Source organism: Purpureocillium lilacinum, assembly GCF_023168085.1.
Source record: "Purpureocillium lilacinum CBS 284.36 DNA, scaffold_4, whole genome shotgun sequence".
Classification (NCBI taxonomy): Eukaryota; Fungi; Ascomycota; class Sordariomycetes; order Hypocreales; family Ophiocordycipitaceae; genus Purpureocillium; species Purpureocillium lilacinum.
In genome coordinates, this window is record NW_027072114.1 from 3,528,009 (window position 1) to 3,542,944 (window position 14,936).

The window sequence follows — 14,936 nt, forward strand, 5'->3', positions numbered from 1 at the left end:
AAATGGACGTGTGGATCGCCGCCCTAAGCGGGTTGAAGCATTGGAGAATGGGTGAGGACGCGACGTAAAGGGATTACATATGTAGCCTGGGATGATGAAACCAGAATAGTGCTGCCTATCTTTGACTCCTGGGCCATGATTGACATAGGTTTTATCTCTCCCCAGTCTTGGCATCGACTCTCGGCATCGAGCCTCCGAGCTGATCAAAGAGCCAGCAAGCCATTCCAACGCCAATCCTCCAGACCAGGTACAGACCTCCATACGACAGCAGAGCCTGGAGCAAACGCCACATCTAGCTTGCGCAACTTGCCATAAACTGGGTGCTCTCATCTTTCGCCACTAAGACCACGTCGTCACCCAGTATGGATCCGGTCGCCGGGTCAGGCAAGCGGGCAGACTACATCCTCCACGCCGGACCAGACATCGACACAAGGCAGCAAGAGGAGATTATACGGACGAGCGTCAACGCAATCAGGGCATTTTGCAGCCGAAGCATGCTATACTGGTGCGTGGTCGGGGTCGGCTGGGAGGGCTTCAACCTCACCATGCGTGTTTTCAGCTCTGGGCTCGTAGAGTCGTGGCCGCGGCGGATCAGGGGCATCCCCGCTCCGGCCGACATTTCTCCTTACTTTGGTAGGCAGGGGCAGGCTCAGCATGATCTCGCCAATCTCGATTGCGGGTACTTTTACGTGCGAGGACCGCGGGAGCCGCCGAGAGACGTGGAGGTTTAGGGAATGGGAGTTGTGTTGCGGAGACATTACCTGGGCGTATGCCAGTAACCCGGCAGTCACAAACGTGCTTGGGCGTTTTCATATTCCTTTCTTCGGTCTAATAGCGAAATCGCCCTAAGTAACTGCCTGAACGCTGCCTCTTTCCTATGCTGCGTCCTCACAAATGTCCTTCACGCGCCAAGATTGGCAAAACCTTTTTACGACCACTAAATATTTACAAAAGAAGCTGCAGTCTGCCCGACGGCATCCATCACCACAAACATATTAAGTTATAACGTAGTCCAGCTCCACCTCATCGTCTCCAGAAGTTACGCCAAGCCAAGCGCCTTCTCAATGTCCGTCACCCCCAACGCCCCCTCAAGCGAGCTAATCGCCCCTCCCGTCGCATTGTCCAGGAACGCGTTGACCGCGTCGATCCCCAGCCCGGACTCGAGCATCGCGACGGCCTCGCCAATGGCCTGCAGCGTGCCGGGCGGGGCGCCGCTCTCGGACAGGCCCAGCAGCTTCTCCGCAAAGGTGACGCCCAGCGCGTCCTCGAGCTGTCGGCGTACGTTAGCTTCACTTCAACTTTGACACGAGCCACTTTCCATGTGTCGCGGAGCGAGAAGTAGGAGACGTGGGTGGCTGAGGGTAGGCAAGGGAAGTTGCGTACCTTGGTGAGGGTGCCGCCGAGGAGGCCATCCAGCGCGTCTTCGAGGGCCGTCACGCCGAGGCCGTTTTCCAGGCCGGATACCAACTTGCCCACGTCTGTGATGAGAGATCGCTGCTCGAATTCTTTGACAGTCCATCGGTTAATACGTGGGATACTCTCGGTTGCGCGTTGAGAGCAGTAGGGTTGTGAGAATTTGTGCAAACGTACGAGCGGGAGGAGCAGCCAAGGCGCTGCCAGCCAGGCCAGCCAACAAGACGACGACAGCGTTGAAGCGCATTTTGAAGTGAACTTTGTTAAGTCTTGCGGCAGTTGGGATTTCGAGTTATGAGGCAAAAGGTGGACTTGAACGTGATTGATGCTTGGTTTCTGGCTCGGCTGGCCTATACCTGGCGAACATCACGACCCTTATGTACGCAGCCGCTCGTGTCAATCAACACTACGAACACTCGTCCACGTACTTGCTTTTTTGCCCTTTCATACATAAGTGCTACTCTGTTATCAACATTACCCAGCTGCTACCCAAGTAGCGCACATGCGAACGACCGATGGGCTTCGGCTCCGGCTCCGGCTCCATCATCACTGGCGTCTGATTCATATCAAATTGCACGGTGAAAGCCGCAGCGTCGCCATCGGACATTGATACTCCGACGATAAGGACAGCCGTCCGTGTATGCCGTTCATTATTTGATCTCTAGCACTAGTCTGACGTTCGCCAATGTATCCCCCGTCTAGTCTTCTCTGGTGACAGGAGCGTTGTTCTGTCCGAGCGGCTCTTGACAGGACTTTGACCGCCCGCCCCACCGGCACTGCAACGACACTCTCACCAAGTCCACCATCCCACCAGCGCGAATATCTGCCAACTCCCGCTAAAGCACGTACACTAAGTTACCGGTGTCAATCCCGATAACGACCTTTCAAGATATGAGATGACAGCGTCTTGCCCCCAAAACGCACGGTCACCACCCGCTCGCTACCATGAAGCCGTTCGTCCACGTCTACCCCAGCGAAGGTCTAGCCCGCCCGGCTCCAGCCTCGATGCGGGTGAGATCTGCCGACACTTCCTCCTCCCAGCGATACGGTTCCCGCGCCGCGTACCTTGCATCGATCCCCCTCCCCACCGCTTCCCCAGCCGGGCCTACAACTCTTATCTATCTTCTACGTTTAAGCTCTTAGTGTCATTTCCGGCGCGCGCGCGCACACCAGCTCCTATATTAGACGGGGGGCGATCGTTGACGTCCGACTGCATGTGACAGACCGGGCCTTAATGAAGCAGCGCCGTCGGCAGGGTCCCTATCAAAACCGGGTCCCGAGTCGGTAGGGAACAAAAGAGACAGAACCGAAGCATCCCCATTGCCCAATGGCGGTGATCGGACCAGAGCCCACTCCGGCAGTGTCTGCACCTGACCTGCCATCGGCTGCTGGCGAGGCGCCTGCCGTCGTGTACTTATCCCCAAATCGAGTTTTTCAACACCCGCTTCGGGCTGCCAATTCCCCAAGAAGAGCGACCCGTCACCTCTTCGAGCCACGAAGTCGATCCCCCGAGCCTCGGCTAGTAGCTTAAATGACCGATCGGCCGGCACATCGGCGTCAGTGTCGATGCCGATACTCTCAACGAGCTGATAAGCGACCGCGCGGGCGGCCTTGGCTTCAGCTGATCGACATTCACTTCCAACGCGTCGAGCTCGCTTGGGGCAGAGTAATTGCTTCTGCCGCGCCGAAAAGGAGATGAGGAGCGCCCAAGGGGCGGCAACGTGTAGAAAATGAGATGCCAGAGTCTATTAACCAGGTTTTGACCAATGCCTCGTCCCAAAACGCCATCCTCAATGCGCCCTCGTCTAAAGGCTCGCGACTCGATCGGCGGCCGAGCATTGCGTTATCGTACATCAAAGGCGGGTATTCCAAGTATACAGCGTGTGCCAGCCGAGTGGCGAGATGTCCCTTCCTCTTCTGCGTCTCCCTTTTCCTTGCAGTCATGTACACACCGCCATCCTCTCAGGATTGCTGTATAATGTCGGTCTCGAGTCGGAACGGCGAACCAACACCTCGTCCGAGAGAATGTGGGCGTCGTCTAGGCCGGCGTGTTGAACAGGCGCAAGATGCCCTCGTACATGCCAAACATGATGGCCGCGCTGGGCACCGTCCGCATCAGATGCGGCGTCAGGCCGCCGTACAAGCCCATCAGACCCTCCTCCTTCCACACCAGCTTGAAGCACTGCACCAAGCCCGTGTATTTCGGGCGACCGCCGTCTAGTGGTACTTGTCGGAGACGCGTGCGCGCGACCTGATTTCGAGTCAATACGATACTCTCAAGGGGTTACAATGCAAGGACACTCACCTCGTGGGGATAAGCCAGGACGGCGGCTATCAGCTTGGCACCTCCCGCGGCGCCCACCTTGCCCGTCCAGTCGATGACACGGTCCGACAGCGTCTTCTCCCGGCCGCTTTCCACGATACGCGCCTCCCTGCGCGCCAGCGACGCCTTCATCTGCTCGTACAGCATCCACTGCAGCGTCGACTCGGCGACGCCCAGGTAGCTTGCGCTCATGCCCTTGTACAGACCGCGCAGGCCCTCGCCGCGAACAATCTGGCGCACGCAGTCGAAGCTGTTGCGGTATTGCCGCTGCATCGCCCCGCCGCTCCGCTCCGACACGTTCTTGTCGAGCTGCAACCGCGTCTTGACCATCCAGATGGGGTTTGTCGCTGTCGACGTCGCCACGCCCGCGACGACGCCCGACACCATGTGCACCCACGGCGCCTCCTCGCCGCGGTTCCAGTGCTCAGCCAGCAGTCGTTTGCCGTTTCCGTAGACGTAGAAGTTGATACTCCGCGCGGGCACCACGCCGATCAGGTTCGGTCCAAGACCCTTGAAAAGCGCTCGGGCGCCCTCGGTCTGGTATACGCCGCGCAGAATCTGCAGCGTGTCCGTGAGGTGGTATAGTGCGGCGCGCGCCGGGTTCAGCGGGCCTATGGTTTGCGCCTTGGCTCGCAGCTGGGCCTGGTAGATGTCGGACTGCAGTCTGGTCTTGAGGACGTCGAGGGGCGCCGTAAGCGTTGCGGCAGTCATGCCGCCAACTCTGTAACATGTCACGCGTCAGCAAAGTCCGAAGTCTTCCCAAAAGCGATGCGGCGAGACCTACGCTCCAGCAAACAAGTGCACCCAGGACTTGGCAAATGGAAGCGCCTTGACCTGACCCCGCGGGATGTCCTCCGGGAGCACCTCACCCGTCTCGCGAGACTGGATGAGCGCAGCATGCTCCCCTGGCGCATGCGAATGCCGAAATGGCCTTGTGTCGTCGCGACTCGTCATGATCGATGTCGCCGTCCGCTGTGGTTGCGCCATGGCCGCAGCTTCGGGCAGTCGGAGAGACCCGGGCGGCGGCGAGGCTCGGGATTGTGTTGTCAGAGTTGTAGCCCGCACGCTGTGTTGGAACAAGATTGTAGGCGGTTACCGGCCCGCCATCGAAAGTGATTCGGCAGCCGCTCGTGTGCGTCGTCGCTATAGGCCTTGGTCGACGTTGCAAGGAGACGCGGAGGAAGCGACTGGGGCGTGTTAAAGGGATAACGATGATGAATCGAAGCGGCCCCGACTTTTTTTTCGCCGCGACATCGCGCAGCCATCTGAGTCGTCGGCGCAGCGTGGATCCAGCCACAGCCAGGGTCCGACACAGAGCCGCAGGCTTTGTCAGCGGCGCCACTTGCCGAATAAAAGTGCCCACTACCCACCGTTCTTGTAGCTGCAAGTGGCACTCAACCGATAAGGTACTCTCGGTCTTAGTAGCGGGTACAGGAGTGTCATGACACTCTCCTCCAGCGGTGATACTCCCGCCCCGAGCCAGGCGATCTTGATATCGACATCCGACATGAGCGTCAAGGCATTTTATAAGTATTATCATTATGTGTCCGTCAGTAGTCTACAAGCCGAGGGGCTGTGCCAGTCACCTCAATCATGCGATCCCGCGCATCTTAAATCGCCGATGCCGTGGCTACATGCATCCATACAGCAACAGCCCGCTGCTTCAAGACAGGTGGTTTAGATCGTCCATGCAATTATCCCCCCGCAACTACATTTGTGCGTCGACAGATGAACCAGGCTGTCAATATGTCGCCCCTGACGACCTATTGCCACCAACTTGAGGTCATCAACGGGATGGCGGGTTGGAAGGTCCGTGTTGTGGTGGCCGCCCATAGTCGTGGTCGCATATGAGCGACGAAATGTTACTCAGGCGAGGATGCTCTCGCGGCGATGGAGTTCCCAGCGGGCCAAGGGACAAGTGCGGCCGTCGCGCGTCTTGATGCCCGCCTTCTTGCCTGCTCATTGATATCGGATCCGGGCTGTACATGGGCGGAATGCCTAGTTCCGTATCTGCTCTGCTCGCGGGTCGTGACACGCCCTCGGTATTTAGCGTCGCCGGTGTTGTGTCCCCGGCTCTGGCTATGCGAGACTCTCGTAGACCAGGTAGTCCGCCCTCTTGCTCGCATTCTTGCTCGACTTCGACGCCCATGTCGTATTTCAGACGGGCAATCTCCTCGTCCGTTACCGTCTTCCAGCTGCACTTGGCGTGTTTCTTGGTGCACCCCTGGCAGGCTGTTAGGTGCTTGATGCACTGGAGCCTTAAGCGCCGGCACCGGTCGCATGGCGGGTTGATGACGTCGCCCTTTCCGAGTTTATCGGTGCTCTGGGTGATGAGCGACCTGTACATCTCCCCCCGACTGTCCGCCGCGGCCTGGGCGGCAGCATCTGGAGGGTTGCCAGTGGAGGAGCGGCCAGACTGCCCTGACAATCGATGTTGGTGAGAGGGATTTATAGATGGCGACACGGGGCCGAGGCTGGTGACAGAGACTCCGGCTCCCGAAGTTGACCTCGACGGAACCATGGAGGAAGCGGGTGTTAGAAACTGCTGCAAGAGATCGGCATGCAGGTCGTAGGAGGGATTGAACCCCGAAGACCTCGGCGCATGGTTGGCCGCATGGAATCTGGTGCTTCCGACATCGTGTGTCTTCCTCCGCCGACTAAGGTCGTTTTTCCGGTGGCCTAGCTTGTGGTGCAGTATCCGGGCCCGCGCGGCGACTTCATCGGCTTTCTTGTACAACATCGACGTCCGCTGCTCCAGGATGTCTAGCGTGGCCAGCTCCGCCGTCTCGTCCTCCTCGAACGGGTGCTCCAACGGGAATCGGTCGAGGGCGCCCGAAGATATCAGCCGCCAGTCGTCTTCGGTGATCTCGGTGCGCACGCCCTTGCACATGAACTGGCAGCATCGCGACCCGTCGGGCATCGATGTCAGGACAAAGTCATTTGGATTCGCCTTGGCAAAAGAGACAACGTCGAGCCAGCTGACGGGATTGGAGAATGGCTGTGAATTGTTGGTCTTGATGGGCCCGTCGAAGAATCTTTCAATTCCCTTGAGCAGTCGAGGCCCAGTCAGCTTGGCGCCCAGGTTCGCGGCGAGGCTTTCCTGTCGATCGAGAACACCTTTGAAACTTGGTCAGCACTGCGCACGCGATGAACTTGGGATTTCCGAGACATGCCTTCATACTCCCCGATCAAGCCGATGATGTCGCCAAAGGTATCCGCATCGCCTTGCACGAGCGGCAGTCGCTCGGCGTTGGGCTTGGGCAAGTAGTTGATGTATCCGGCGGCGCCTGTACGTTCCAACGCGTCAGCCAACGATAATTCTGGGTACTGGGATGCGACGCGCAGCATCGACAATGCAATGCAGCCGCCCGACGCTCGACGGGCCAAGGCGCAGACGAAAGAGGAGTTGTGGGACGATCGATTGGCAAGATAATCAAGGTGTCAACTGTCAAGCGGGAACGGGTTGAGTGGCAGGCCACCGTTGCGCCGCCGCCAGTCACGGGCGGCGCAAACTCTATCGGAGAATTTACGCCCATGCAGGCACGGTTTGCTCCTGGTAGGGCAGGAGACGCGGGTCCCCTCCCCCAACGAGCCGGGACTGCGAACGGGGTCGCAGTGTGTGCCGGTCTGGGACTCTGGGGTCGCCAAGATGGCAAATTGCGCACGAATCGTCGGGGCTTGAACTGGGCAACCCATACCTTGTTGATGATGGCCAGTCGGGTAGTGGCCGTGCTGCAGGCCGCTGTCGTCAAAGTCGCGTTTCCGTTTGTGCAGGTCGGCGTCCGCGCCGGCAGTTGCATGCGCCATATTGGAGTCGGGCCCGCCCGCGCTCGACTGCCGAAGGCTGCTTTAAGACAGCCGGGCAAGTATCAAGGGATCGTTCCAAGTGGGCAACCGTCGCCTAAAACCCGGTGTCGCAATGGGGCGCCTGACAGCGACGCGACCGGGTGTCGCGGGACCAGCCCCGAGATTTCGTGCCTGAGCGGCTGCAATGGCCTAAAGACGCCTGCGGCACGAGCGCGGCAGCGGCGGCGGCGGTGGGCAGACGTCAGGAAAGGACTGGTAGGAGAGGCAATCGGAGGGGGGCGGGAGAGCGCCAGGCCGGACGAGCGAGCAGAGACGGCGCTGTAGATGTCTCGACTCGTCCGGTTTGGCGTCGCGCGTGGAGGACGGAGGAATAGACGGGACGCAACGCAGACAAAAGCCGGGGCCCTGGGCCGCAGTAATATGTCGCAACAGAGGGAGGCCAGAGGAGAGGCGAAACCATCAGCCGTGCATGGCGGACCGGTCCCAAGATGACTGGTGGGTCCGATGGAGAGACGAGGAGAGTGGCTTGTGCTCGACGCCGTCAGGCCCTTTCGTGCATGGAGCCGCAGCTTGTGCGCGTGTAAGTGCGAGGCGGCCGCGGCCGGGGCACCGCTGTCTGCTGGCGGGCGTCGTGCGACTCGAGAGGCGAGGCGAGGCGAGGCGAGGCGAGGCGACGGCAGCAAGGAACGGTGCCTGTCTGCAGGGCGCGAAGCGTGTGCGATGCGGTGGCAGGCAGGGCATCGGCGGGCGAACAGGGTGCTGGTGCTGGTGCTGGCGGAGGCGGAGGCGGCAGCCAGAGGGAAGAGGAAGGTGTCGACCTGTGTGCGCGACGACAGAGTCGGGGAGCAAAGACGACGAGCCGGGCGGCGGGGAAATCAAGGCCCGCGTAGGTAGGTATCAAGGGTGCTGTCGGATCAAGTGTCCGATGCTGGGAATAACGTCAAGCTGCAGGCTTTGCCCTTAATAAATGCACTCGTGGGTACGGTTGGCACTTGGCAGGTTGGTGCCCCCCCTCTCCTTCGCGCCTGCCGTTCTCCAGTGCTAGTGCTGCTTGCTCGTACGAGGGGCAAGGCGAGGCAAGGCAAGAGCAGCAGGACAGAGACGGGAAGGTGCCAGTTGCATCAGGAGAGCAGGCCGGCCAAGGTACTAATACCTCGTAAACTGTAACCATTCAGCCGCTCCCTGGGCCTCACCAACTCACCTCGGGTCACCTCGGCGCGCGTGCCGTCAGTCCAAGTTTGCCTCCCGTCGCGAGCCTCCCCCCCACAAGACGACGGCCGCCGACGACACTCGAGGAGCAAAAACAGGACCCGTCCCCGCACCAGACCACAATGAGGGGTGGACTCGGTGGACAAAGGCTTGCTGTGGAATCAAATGTGGAAAGGCACGGCCAGCAGCGTCGCACCAGGGGGAAAGGATTCGCGGCCGGCATGGAGCAGCTCCCGGGAAGGACGACGGCCGGCATGCGCCCGCAAGTGGGCGCGCCGTGCGAGGCAAGCCAGGCCTGCCATGCCAGGCCCCATCCAAGCCATCATCTGGAGGCTTCTCCAGTGCCCGCCGTTGGCTTGTTTGCAAGATCCGCACCACCCACCGCCGCCCGCCACGCCGGACCCGCGAGCCAAAGACGTGCCTCCGGAGACGTCACCGCTGCGCCAGCCTCTCGAGTCTCAAAATGCACATCGCATTTTCCCGTCAGCAGCCACGATTTTGGGCTCTCGATTGGCGCTGCGTCGACCATTGGCATGAGACAAACAAGGCCATATCTAAATCGAACTCAACCATGGCGTCTCACCCGATCCCGCGCGCTGCGCCCGCAGGGCGACGAGCGAGCGTCCGTGTTGGTGGCGGGGACCCAGTCGCCGTTGCTGCTCCCCTTGTCCGCGCTGGTCGATCATTTGTTTCCTTCCTCGGCGCCTGTCTGCCAGGATGGAGCTTCCACCCCGCCGCCAGGTCCGCTCACAGTGAGCAGCCGGCATGGTCATGGTCTCACCCGCGTCCCCGGCCACGTTGTTCTCTCGGCTGGGGGATCCGCCCGCTCACGCGGTCAGACGTGACTGCTTGCTTGCATGAGGTGGTGCACTGGTGCGTATGATATCTTATTCCCCCGGGCCGCATCACAGCCGGCCAAGGGTTGTTTGTGGTCCGCCCGCAGGAAGCGCAAGGCTGCCTGGCTTCTCCACATTGGCTCCGGGACGAGCAGCTCGGGTACCGGGGGGAGCACACGCATTTGCCACCGAGGTGATGAAGGACACCGCCGTGGCAGGGGCGCGGTCGCGGATAGACGACACGCGCCGTCGACGATTTACTCGCCAGGCATGATGCCGGTGGCAGTCCATGTTTGTGCGCCACTCGTGCTTCCGGATCCCAACCCGTACCCTCCAATCCTGCCTCCCAGTTACTGGCAGTGGAGGGAAGCAACCGTTCGGCCTGCGGTTCGCGAGATGGCCCGCATTGCGCAAAACAGTGCTGGACCTCGCCTCATCCGCGTCGGCGGCGGAGGCGACAGCAACCACACTTCGCCGCCGCAGATCGTCTTGTCCCCGCGGCGCGGAGGGGCGCCCGTTGTCCTGCCTCGGATCGGCGTGCGGAGAAATATTGCCCAAGCAAGCCAGGGTGCTGTCGCAACCAAACGTCTTACACGCTCGGCTGGTCGAGATTGGCGACAGGGCGACTGTTCCGGACGATCGCGCACCCATCGCCGACCACGCTGATGTCTCCGTGACGGCGGCATTCCCCTCTCGTCGCTTCAGACAGATCGGGGATAGGGGACCTGTATTATCCACCAGACGGCCCAGTTTGGACATTTGCCACCGAGCGAGGCAACAGAGCGCATCATCGCGGGGTGCTCTCGAAGCAAGCTAAGCGATGATTGCCACTGCTGCTCCTCATTGATAGGCGTCACGGGGACCCTGACGACCCAGGCATCCAGGCGCCGGCTCATGTTTCGGGGTCAAGTATGTGTTCGTCGGCTCCGGAGGCGCGACGGCTCCTCGACTCCCGCCACGGCGGCAGACTCCCGCCACGGCGGCAGACACCCGCCAGCGCCCTAGACCTAAAGCAGCAACCAGCCCTACCCCCGCTGAGCACCACAGCGGTCCCCACTCCCCGCCTGGGCTTTGAGCTTCCAATCCATTCCCGTCCAGCGGCCAATGCACCTAGATACTGTAGCCCAGTACTGTTGCGTGCTGTGGCACCCCTGCGGTGACTCTCGTCCCAGTGGAGGCTGGTGCTCCCCGCCCCGCGCGCCCAGGCAACCTGGAACCTGGAACACCGATTGAACGGCCCGACATTTTTTGCCCGCCTGGTCGACCGACCGCCTGGCACCTCCCGCAGCACCAGCAGCAACCACCGGCTCGCCTCCCCAACCACACTCGCCCACACACACATCATGTCCGAAAGACCCATGCACCGAGGCGGAGGACGCGGAGGTGGAGGTGGCGGTTTCCGCGGCGGGCGCGGCGGCGGCCGGGGAGGAGCCCACGGCCCGGGCGGCGACAAGGCTGGCGGCGACAAGGCTGCCGAGCGGCCCAAGAAGGAGAACATTCTCGACCTCGCCAAGTACATGGACAAGCAGATCACGGTCAAGTTCAACGGCGGCCGCGAGGTCACTGGCACGCTCAAGGGCTACGACGCGCTCATGAACCTGGTCCTGGACGACGTCAAGGAGACGCTACGCGGTACGTTGTCAAGCCCTCTCCCATGCCTCCCTTGCTATCTTTGGCCCATCTACCCGCATCACCACGATGGCACAGACAACACATAACGCAGGACTAACACTCTCCCGGCACAGACGATCAAGGAAACGAGTCTTCCCGATCCCTCGGCCTCGTCGTCGCCCGCGGCACCCTCCTCGTCGTCATCACCCCCGTCGACGGCAGCGAAGTCATTGCCAACCCCTTTGCCCAACCCGACGAGTCCTGAACGCGCGGAAAGAAAATCACCCTTTTTGCGTGCAATAATTGGCCACCCGTGGGTGGCTGGGAAGCTGTGGGAGAAGAGCAGTGAATGTCAACACCAGCGAGAGGGGCCACGCGCGCCCGGCCGAACGATAGCGAGAGCGAGGAGGAGAACCGCGTCTGTTGAGGGCGCATAACGACTGGCGGCGCATCAGGCCTCTGCGGCTGAGGCTCGCTGCATACTTGGGACCCTAACTAGAGTGCGGCAAGCCCGCGACGGTAAGTTACGGCACGGGCTGAGGACGACGTTGGAGAACATGGACGGGATGCAAGCTGAGCTTCGGGGCAACGACCCTATGGTTGCGTTATGCTCACATACAGAGCCACGCTCTGTTGTCACATCTAGCACCCTGTGTTGTGAACAATACTACTATTCGACTGTTTCTGCGCTTCCCTATACACTCGCTGGGGCTCGTTCGACTCAGACGCGCTCCTGTTTCTCCGGCACCGCGCCCTGGATTCTCGCTCATATGTAGAAATAACGAGCCATCTTCGTAGTCCGCCAACCGCCTGCGGATTCCATGCACCCGCTCGTTCTCCCGTCCCGATACCGAACAACAGCCCCCGCATGTACTTCGTACGTTCGTCGTGCGCGAATCCAAGAACCAGGTATCCCTGTGCGTCGTAGCCAAAGCCCGCCCAATCTTCGTCAGCCCGCCGCCGTGTGCGAAATCGGTTGTCTGTGTGGTCCGTTCAGGGTCACTGCCTGCAGCGGGCGCCGCCGGGCCACCTGCGGAGACGCAGCGGTGCGGTCCGCCGTCGTACTCCTCGACAGTGTGTTCGCGAGCGTCTGCTGCCCTCTCCTTCCTCTGTTGTGTCCTGCGCCCTGCCTCCTGCGAGAAACCCTTGCTGATGTGACGGTAGATAGAACGCCCAGAGGGCGCTGAGGCCTGGTAGCCTCCCGCATCATCGCACGAGTAGATCTCCGTGTCCCGATAGCTGAACCTCTGTAAGTCGTGCGCCTTGTGCCATGTCCCTGCGCAAAACTCATCGTTCCCACGCCTTCCCAGCTCTGCCTGGACCTACGCTTGCGTCGTTCTCGGGGCGGCTGGATGGAGTGGGGTACCTCACTGTCGCGGGCTGAGGCCGACTAAAGCCCTCGCCCTTGCTTGCCGCCCTTCTGAAGCTCGCCAAAAGCATTGTTGAGCTGCTTCTTCAGCTCCTTATAGCTGACCAGAAAGCTGGTTTGCTCGTCGCGGCTGGTCAGGCAGATCCGCTCGTCCGTGCCGGCGTCGAGCCGGTTGAGGCAGCGCAGCATGTGTCCCATGTCCAACACCGGGTTGCCGTTGCTATCTACCTGGTGGAAGACGTAGTCGCGGAAGAGCTTCAGCATGTATCGCTCTCCGTTCTCCGACCACGCCCGGTCACCGTCGAACTCTTGGCGCTCGTTGACAGTGCCAAGCTTGAAGAGGAGCCGAGCAATGCGCCCGTTCTCCAGCTCGCGGAAAAGCTCCGTGTTGAGCTCGTCGGCCCTGTGCTGGCTCTGGTCCAGCGTCCCTACGATGTGGCCGGCGATGCCGCGGACGAACTCATCAATAGTCTTCTGAGCCGGCGCCTGTGGCGGTGCCAGAAGCCACACGACCGTATCGCGAAGCTCCACCGAGTAAGATCGGCTCAGTTGCTCGACCGCCGAGTTCAGGTTGGTGAGATGTACAGGCAATGTGTTAGTGGCAAGGCTGAGAATTGTGCGCCCGAACTGCAGAAAGTCGTCTTGTTGAAGCTCCGCAATAGGCCGCCTCATGTCAAACTGCACCACATCCAGAACCGAACACGCATTGAGTCGAATGCGGTTCTTATCCGTAAGGATAATCTTGGTGACGTCAATGCACCGAGCAGCCAGGTTCGCACCGTGTATCGCCCGCAACGCGTTGGCAATCTGCGAGATGTAGGTCCACAAGATAGCCTCGGAGATGGGACCCTTTGGCTGGAATCGGTTGCCCGGCCCCGGGGTGGGGGCCAGGTGGACTTCGGAGAGGGTCTTGGATAACGGGTGATAGTCCTGCACAAAGATGAGGGAGCTGTCTCCAAACGCCCTGGTGGTGAACGCGTCGTGAATCGTCACCACGTTGGCGTTGTCAATCTTCCTCCACTCCTTGACAGACCGGATCGCGTGCTCGTTGGTTAACCTAAAGCCTTCCAGGCGCCGCAGGCTGTACAGGTTTCCGGTCTTGGATGAGACTGCCTTGTAAACCCAGCTGGGATAGCCGTAGATGTTGGCGTTCTTCCTATGCGACGTGTCCAGCGCGACAAGCGAGTGATAGTTGTCCAGCTGCGGCAGCTGCGAGTTGGGCATAATCTGCAGCGACGCTTCGGCCTTCTTCTGGAGCTCTTCTCGTAGTTTATCGGGGATGAAGAAGTCGTGTGTGAGGCGTTGGTAGGGCATCAGATCATCCCTGTGGGGTCCGACAGGGGCGTAGAGGTGATATTGGAGGGGTTGAAGCGGCGTGGTGAAGGCTCCCTGGGCCGGGAAGAAGGACGTGGCCCCGCCGCCCATGGCGTTGTGGTCCTCGGCATACGGGTTGTATTGGGGAGTAGGCAAGTTCTGCCCGACCGCCGCCATAGTGAAGGGGTCGAACGAAGACCCTTCATGATTGGAGCCGTTCGCGCCAGACTGCGAGCCTTGTTAGCTTGGCTTCAGGGAGAGCCACCCAAGCTAGCACACGTACTTGCGAGCTGACGTCGAAGCTGGGTGTGAATTCGCGGATAGTTGCGGGGTTGAAGACGGGAGATTCGGTGTCGGCTGTGCTTCCGGCGGGTGTCACTGCTGCATTGGAGTTAGAAAGTGCCCTCTTCATGGGCTGACAAGACAACCATACCTCCGACAGAGCGTGGCGTGAATGCCGGGGCGCTGGCAGCCTGTGTAGAAAAGGTGGGCTTCTTGGTCACCGTCGGCTGGATGCCAGCCGGCGTGAAGGACGGCGACTCGACATTGAGAGCCTTCTTAGACATATCGATCTGATTTCCGTTGTTGTTCTTGTTTAAATCGTGGGAGAATGTGCACCCTTGGTCCTCGTATCGACAGTGCCCGTAGATGAGGACGTTTCGGCAGAGTGTTTCCTTGTTCTCTGTGCGGGGATCAGCCTAGGTCCTATACGCAGCAATATTCTTCGGGGGCCGTACCGCGACCTTTAGGCCTCGGAGACCCGACCTGACGCCGTAGATCTGACTGTTGGAATCGCGATGTCGCCATCTCAGATAGCAATGCTCGAGGGGGGATCGTCCTCGGGGCCGGGTCTACGACGTCTGCATGCCGTTAGCAATTGGGACCAAGGGAGTGGTAGTGCCGTGCCGGGGGCAGTCGCGCGACGAGCGGGCACAAGGTCGTGGGCGGAGCGGCAGTTCACGACGGGGTGACGCGACACGCACCTCGCTGGGGCAGCCCTATGCCATGGCTCAATTGACGAGTGCGGCGTCGCGCCCATATGAGAGAAGCGGAA

General features: G+C 60.6%; 6 protein-coding genes across 6 annotated transcripts; 2 read left to right on the forward strand and 4 right to left on the reverse strand.

Annotated features, from left to right (window-relative positions):
- Positions 1–362: 362 nt before the first annotated feature.
- On the forward strand, positions 363–731 carry PLICBS_006236 (uncharacterized protein; the record flags this gene model as incomplete). The annotated part of the gene is made up of 1 exon (XM_065600893.1): positions 363–731. The coding sequence occupies one exon, from the start codon at positions 363–365 to the stop codon at positions 729–731; it is 369 nt and encodes a 122-aa protein (XP_065456965.1).
- Positions 732–1,039: 308 nt separating this feature from the next.
- On the reverse strand, positions 1,040–1,660 carry PLICBS_006237 (uncharacterized protein; the record flags this gene model as incomplete). Its single annotated transcript, XM_018320015.1, has 3 exons — positions 1,040–1,270; positions 1,384–1,505; positions 1,591–1,660. The coding sequence occupies 3 exons, from the start codon at positions 1,658–1,660 to the stop codon at positions 1,040–1,042; spliced, it is 423 nt and encodes a 140-aa protein (XP_018182489.1).
- A 1,791-nt stretch (positions 1,661–3,451) lies between these two features.
- PLICBS_006238 (uncharacterized protein) lies at positions 3,452–4,723 on the reverse strand (the record flags this gene model as incomplete). The annotated part of the gene is made up of 3 exons (XM_018320016.1): positions 3,452–3,664; positions 3,719–4,457; positions 4,521–4,723. The coding sequence occupies 3 exons, from the start codon at positions 4,721–4,723 to the stop codon at positions 3,452–3,454; spliced, it is 1,155 nt and encodes a 384-aa protein (XP_018182490.1).
- A 799-nt stretch (positions 4,724–5,522) lies between these two features.
- PLICBS_006239 (uncharacterized protein) lies at positions 5,523–7,543 on the reverse strand (the record flags this gene model as incomplete). Its single annotated transcript, XM_065600894.1, has 3 exons — positions 5,523–6,861; positions 6,918–7,023; positions 7,435–7,543. 3 exons carry the CDS (start codon positions 7,541–7,543, stop codon positions 5,523–5,525), a joined length of 1,554 nt encoding a protein of 517 aa, XP_065456966.1.
- A 3,388-nt stretch (positions 7,544–10,931) lies between these two features.
- PLICBS_006240 (Sm-like protein lsm7) lies at positions 10,932–11,464 on the forward strand (the record flags this gene model as incomplete). The annotated part of the gene is made up of 2 exons (XM_018320018.1): positions 10,932–11,220; positions 11,334–11,464. The coding sequence occupies 2 exons, from the start codon at positions 10,932–10,934 to the stop codon at positions 11,462–11,464; spliced, it is 420 nt and encodes a 139-aa protein (XP_018182492.1).
- Positions 11,465–12,589: 1,125 nt separating this feature from the next.
- On the reverse strand, positions 12,590–14,448 carry PLICBS_006241 (PAB-dependent poly(A)-specific ribonuclease subunit 3; the record flags this gene model as incomplete). The annotated part of the gene is made up of 3 exons (XM_065600895.1): positions 12,590–14,110; positions 14,166–14,263; positions 14,316–14,448. The coding sequence occupies 3 exons, from the start codon at positions 14,446–14,448 to the stop codon at positions 12,590–12,592; spliced, it is 1,752 nt and encodes a 583-aa protein (XP_065456967.1).
- Positions 14,449–14,936: the final 488 nt, after the last annotated feature.